The 6,000-nt window shown below is 48.2% G+C and overlaps 1 protein-coding gene across 2 annotated transcripts in view; it reads right to left on the reverse strand.

Annotated features, from left to right (window-relative positions):
• Window positions 1-5,657, reverse strand: part of TTC9 (tetratricopeptide repeat domain 9) — a 48,626-nt gene extending 42,969 nt beyond the window's left edge. For both annotated transcript variants that reach the window (XM_020986381.2, XM_020986382.2), the window contains exon 1: window positions 5,007-5,657. In XM_020986381.2, coding sequence (XP_020842040.1) covers window positions 5,007-5,442 — 436 coding nt within the window. In that variant the 5' untranslated portion in view covers window positions 5,443-5,657. The remainder of the gene's footprint in view (window positions 1-5,006) is intronic.
• Window positions 5,658-6,000: the final 343 nt, after the last annotated feature.

Here is a 6,000-nt window from a genome sequence, read left to right on the forward strand (position 1 = left end):
TAAGACTTGGCAGCTGCCAGGATTGCTATCTGTGGCTATGATTATATGCTATCAACCATTTGGATGAAAATGGAAAGTCGGCCTACTCAAAGCTAACAGCTGGGCATTTGGAGACATCAGGATAACTCATTGAAGATTTTGGTTTTAAACATGGAGATACCTCCGGGATGAAATACAGCAGTTGCACAGATCTGTGTGTGTGATCTGACCACCTAGAATCTTTTCACGTTGTGTGAATATTTCCAACATCCTGGCATGTGAAGACACCCCCCCCCCAACTTGTTCCCAACCTTGTCTCCTACGATTCTCCTTTCACATATATTTCAGCCAGACTGGACAACCTGCTGTCCCTTGAACACTAAACACATTTTCCTATCTTAATGCCTGGCTCATGTAATTCCCAAGTCCTAGAATACCTTCCCTTAACTTATCCCTTCCCAACCCCTCCCCCCCAACAGTTTACCTATTTATCCTTCAAGGCCTAGTTCAAATACCACTGTTGTTTTTTTTTTAAATGAGGCCACTTGATTTCCTAAGCTGGAGATGATCTCTTTCTCATCTGACTTCATAATATTTTATAGTCTTCCCATTCACTTACATTCTAATTAGCATTACACTGATCTGTGTGCATGTCTTCTTTCTGCCGCTTGACTGCAATCTCCCTGTTAGAGACCCTGTCTTATTTATCTTTGTATGTCCCCTACCCCAGCACCCAGCCCATACGTCTAACACAGGTATTTAGAAACATCTGCTGAATGAATGATAAACATGACCTGTTGTTTCTGGTTGTTCGGCCTCTTGGCCTCTGGGCTGCACTGGCTTTGTGTCATCTGGCTTTTGTGGTCCATACCTAGACGGTTCCGCAGTTACAAAAGCTTTCCAGGGTATACCAGAGGCTGGGGGGAGGGGTTGTGTGTCAAGCAGTCTTCTGCTCTGCTTGTAAACTGTAAGTAAGATGTGCATTCCATTTCTCTAAGACTTCACAGCCTTCCTTAGAAACTCATTCCATCTAATTACCTTTACAGTCAAAAAGTTCTAACTGATGTCTAACCTTATTTCATCAGGTGTCTTTCGTACAAATGCTTGACCAATGTTAATTCTCACACCATTCCTTGGAAACTTCTAAACGTTATCAGTTCTATTGGTGGTGGTGGTGAGAAGAGTTGATTTCAACACCTGACAAGATTTCTCCAAGGTCACACAGTGACTCAGGGGACAGAAGCCTTAGACTCCTGGTTCCATGGTCTAATCCTATGACTACCCTTCTGTATTCCTGACATTTGATCCTCATACCTCATTTGAAGACATTTAAAAAAAAATCAATGTGTTTTGTGCCAGCTCCTGAATTCACCCTAGCCATCTCTTTAATAGCAGCAGGCCAGGAGCAAGGGATTGGCCATTTACCCACAAGATCATCTCAATTTATGGCAATGGAGCTATAAGGGACCTTAGAGACCAATTCCCTAAATTTACAAAGGAGGAAACTGATGCAAAGAGAGTAAAGTGACTTGCCCAAGGTCACAGAGGTAGTAAGGGGCAGAGGCAGGATTCAAACCCAGGTTCTTTGGTTGAGAAACCAGCACTTTCTACTGGATCAAGCTGCCTGCACTGGGCCTACTGAGAGCAAAAAGGGGTGCCTCACTCAAGGTCAGAGACAGTTGTAACCAAGCTATCTGTCTAGCGAAATGTACTTCCTCTGAGGCCTCTATTGCCTAGAGATTCCTCAGGGTACCTGTGTAGGGCTTGAGGCTTTTTGTCAAGATTTCTTTCCTAATCATTACAGGGCAGTCATTGAAATTCCTTCCTCTTTCCCTGAAGGGATGACTATAAAAGAAATGCACTTCAAGTCCAGGGAAATCACCACATCCCTCCAAAAATGGATGGGTTCAGTGCAGGTCACCCATTTACACTTTTTTGCAATTCACCTGTGCACTGTGGCGTGAAGGCCTGACGTTCCCCAGCCCAGTCGACACTCACTTACTCAGTGCTGGCCTGATTTAGCATGTCAGGCAGTGCCTCCTTGCTATATTCCTTTGGTGAGGAGTCCCCAGAGCTGAGAGAAGAGGCTCCAATCAGCCTGTGCTGCTTCACAAATTCTTGGAGGCGGCACCTCTTATTTGGAGCAGAGATTCCCCCCTTAGCAACATCCTAATTGCCATGGCACTTCTGGCCCAGTTTGGGTTCCCTCCTCAACCTCTGCATTGCTCCACCCACTATGGACCTACGCAGCCCAGGCAAAGGGAGGGCAGATCAGAGAAAATCTTCAGAGACTTTGATGCCTTGAACCTGCCTGGTTACTAGGAGCTGCAGCCCAGCTGGAGGCAAACTACAATCTTTCTATTTGACTCTGCCATTGTTTGGGCTCTCAGTTTTTCCGTGGGTGAATGGGAGAGAGTAAAGTCTTACAAGTGGCCAAGTCTATCCCTGGAAAAATGCTTCTTTCTCTTCCTTTGTATGCTTTCCAGCTCTTTCCATCTAGACATAACGTTAAAAAAAAATCATTCTCCTATCATCCAGGAACCGCAAGCCAGTAGAAATGAATTTTACCTACATCTACCTCCTCAAACTTAACTGATGCCAGGGCCCTGGGAAGAGAGCCCCAGCATAAATGTTACCCAAGTGACCAAGGTGATCTATTGTGCAGCTGTCCACAGCTGCCTCCTCTCCTAAACATTCTAAGCCTAAGCAATCTGTTTTTGGTTCCTGATTCTAAGAGCACTGTTCTGCCTGTGGTGAACCTCCTTTCCCTTTTCTTCCATATGTGAAAATGGACAATGTTGAGAAATGACCCTCATTTCAGATTTTTTAAAGAAGACATTGATTTGCCTAGCAACAGTGCCAGGCACCCCCCAGAGGTGCTCATGAAGCACAAGGCCTTGTGTTTCAAAGTGCAGGGTACAGGTGAGACTGCATTCAGAGGGTGATGGGTGCCAGGCAGTATATCAGGAAGGAGAGTAGGAGATAAGAGAATGTAAGGGTCTAAGTGTCCCATTACTTCTCTCTCACCTTCTGACCTAGCTTCGTAACTCTATACAGTTGCTATAGCAAGCAGAGCTTGCCAAAGTGCCAGGCCTCACCCAAGAATGGCCTAGCTCTGACCAAGGACATGCCTCTGGTTTTGCTACAGAGATGCAGCTAGCTACAGGGAAGAGGGTAAGGTAACTCCCTGGCACATAGACAAAAGTCTAGGGGAAGAAGAGGGGCGAGAATGCTGGTCACCAAGACTGAAACTTTTGAGAAGGCTCTATCACCATTTAGAATCGACTGCATTATCAATCCAACTTTTCCACCTCAAACCGCTTCCCCTTTCCCTGGTTCCTCTGCATCCTTTAAATATTAATTGGGGAGCATATGTGCCAAGGTGTTACGGGAAATAAAGGGAAACAAACCAGATCTTTGGATGGGTTTAGACATTCCACCTTGAAGACAGATCTTAATTTTGCTTAGTACTGCAAAGCACACAGGAGGCAATCAGCCTTTCCCAGGGATCTATCTAGTCTGGCTAAAACTGCTACTTAAGATAGCATGGAGGCAGGGGTCAGGCTGCTTTGACAGAACCATGGGGAAAGGAGCAGGTCTGCACTTAGAAAAGGACAGGAAGAGTCCTGGGAAATGTTTACTTTCAATACCAGACTCCCCCAGCCTCAAACATAGCACAACCACACAGCCACACCCAAGAGTGCACACACACACACACACACACACACACACACAAGACCATTTATGTCTAATTTTGGAAACCCTTCAAGGGTTAAGGAAAATGGTTTCCTCTAACCCAAATAGGATAGCTCAACCCTGCCAGGATTGTACCAAAAAGGAGAGTATGAGAGACCAGTGGCAAACCCAATTCAAGGCCACTGCCTTCCACTTTCCAACAGGCAGTCTCTAGAAAGACCCAGCTTTTTCCTCCACTAGTGATTTTAAATCCTTTTCCTAAGTTAAAAAGAGAATGGGGGAGGTAGGAAGGAAGGAAGAAATTGATGTTGACCACAATCATCAAAGTCAACTGGTTTTCATCATCATCATCATCATCATCACCATCATCACTACCTTTCATCCTCCCACCTCCCTGTAGTAGTGGTTGCACCTAGTGTACAGATTTGATGCCCTGAACTCCAAAGATAGGAGGTAGATTTCTACTTGGAGGTTAGTGGGAGAGAATGGAACACATATGGTGCAAGTCCAGACCTGATCCCTGTGAGGTCTCCCTCACCTGACACAGAGAAGTAAGAAGAATAGAGAAGAGCTAAGCAAAAGTGGTCTTTGGGGAATCTGCTTGCCTCCTAGAGTATAGATATTGGTAGCAGCCTGCCCTTGTAGAGGAAAGGAATACAACTTTACGGAAGGGTATTTCACTTACTAGCTTCCAACTCGAGGGTTATCACCCTAGATTTTTAATAGGATTTTCATTGGTGAGGGAGGGGACAGGCTTGCAGCAGTTAATATAGGAAAGTGTCAATGTTCCTGGGAAATTCTGCAGATCCATGAATGGCATGCCCTGGCCCTCTGCCTTCCCCTAAAAGAGCCTTGCAAATGAAGTAAACAGAGCATGCTGTATGAGTGACCCCGGACCCTTTCCTGTTTTCTTCATGCATTTGGACCTCGGTCCTCTGATTAGCAGCAGCCGTATCTCCCTTTTGGTCTGCCCCAGTTATCTGGGGGAGGGGAATGTAGAAAAGAGTAAAACTGACCGAGTTTTAATAATAATAAAATAATAATAAGTCATACTTCTCCTCCAAAGCCCTATTCTTGGTCCCCCCCCCCAAGAGGTGGTCATATCGTGGGGTGGTTTCAAAACCTGGACACACGGTTAACGATCAAGGTTAAGGATCAAAAGACGAACTGGAAAAGTGGGAGGGCTTGGGGTAGATCGGGGTGGCGGTGGAAGAGGATGGCTAATGATCAAAAGATTAACTGGAAAGCATGAGGGCATTGGGGCGGATGGCCTCGGGTAAATAAAGGGGAAGGAGAGGTTAGGAGAGCACGGGAGAGAAGCTGCATTTTACCTGCCAGGCTGTTGTAACAGTCGATCTCTACGGCTTCCACCGTCTTGCTCTGCTCCTCAGTTAAGTGGCCCAGCTTGGCCCCGTGGGCGGTGGACGGTGCCTGGCTGTCCTTGTCCCGCTCCTCCAGGGCTGGCAGCAGCCCCTTGAGCTCCAGAAGCGCCCGGTGATATTTACCGATGGCTTCGCGGAATTTCTTGTCCTTGTAGCACTGCGCTCCTTGGTTCTTGAAATCCTGGGCTCTCTGGAGGAGCTCCCCGAGATCCGCCGCCGCCCCAGCCTGGCCCCGAGGGGCGCTCCCAGTACCAGAGCCGCCACCGCCACCGCCGCCGCCTGCGCTGCCCAGGGCACAGGACTTCAGGGGCTGCTGCTGCTGCCCATCCCCTGCCAGGCGGTGGCTGGCACTCAGCTTCGCTCCGCCCGAGCTGTTCCTCTCCATGCCCCAGTCTCTGCAGCTACCGTGCTCAGGCTCGCCAGCTCACTGCGATCTTGCCAAGCCCTCCGGGATTCAGAAGCCCCAGGAGCGAGTGTCAGGGCGCCCAGTCTTTCTAGAAGCCGTGACCCTTCTTGGCTCTCTTTTGCTCCTTACTCCCATTCTTCTCTCCCGCGGTCAGAGTCTGGCTCCTTTTTCCTCGCCTTCCTCCTCCTCCTCCTCCGCCCTCCTCCTCTACTCTCCCCTCCCCGCCCCCAGATCCCCCTGCCCCTCCCCCTTTCCTCCACCCCTCCAGCAACCTGCGGGGCTGTGGTCGGCCTCCGCTGCCTTTATAGCTGTGGTGCTGGGGATCGCGGGTGTGATTAGAAGGATGATAATTATTGTTGACCCGGAAGGAGCTTGCACACCGTTTGGAGGGAAGAAAAAATGACAAAGAGAGCCGAACTCTCTCCCATTCAATCCAACCTTCAAAGCAAGGTCTGGAAAAGAGGGAAGAAAGGAGTGGGAGGGGGAAGAGGAGGAGGAGGAGGAGGATGGAAAAAAAATAAAAACAAAACACGGGGG

Source organism: Phascolarctos cinereus, unplaced genomic scaffold, assembly GCF_003287225.1.
Source record: "Phascolarctos cinereus isolate Bilbo 61053 unplaced genomic scaffold, phaCin_HiC Scaffold_3;HRSCAF=262, whole genome shotgun sequence".
Classification (NCBI taxonomy): Eukaryota; Metazoa; Chordata; class Mammalia; order Diprotodontia; family Phascolarctidae; genus Phascolarctos; species Phascolarctos cinereus.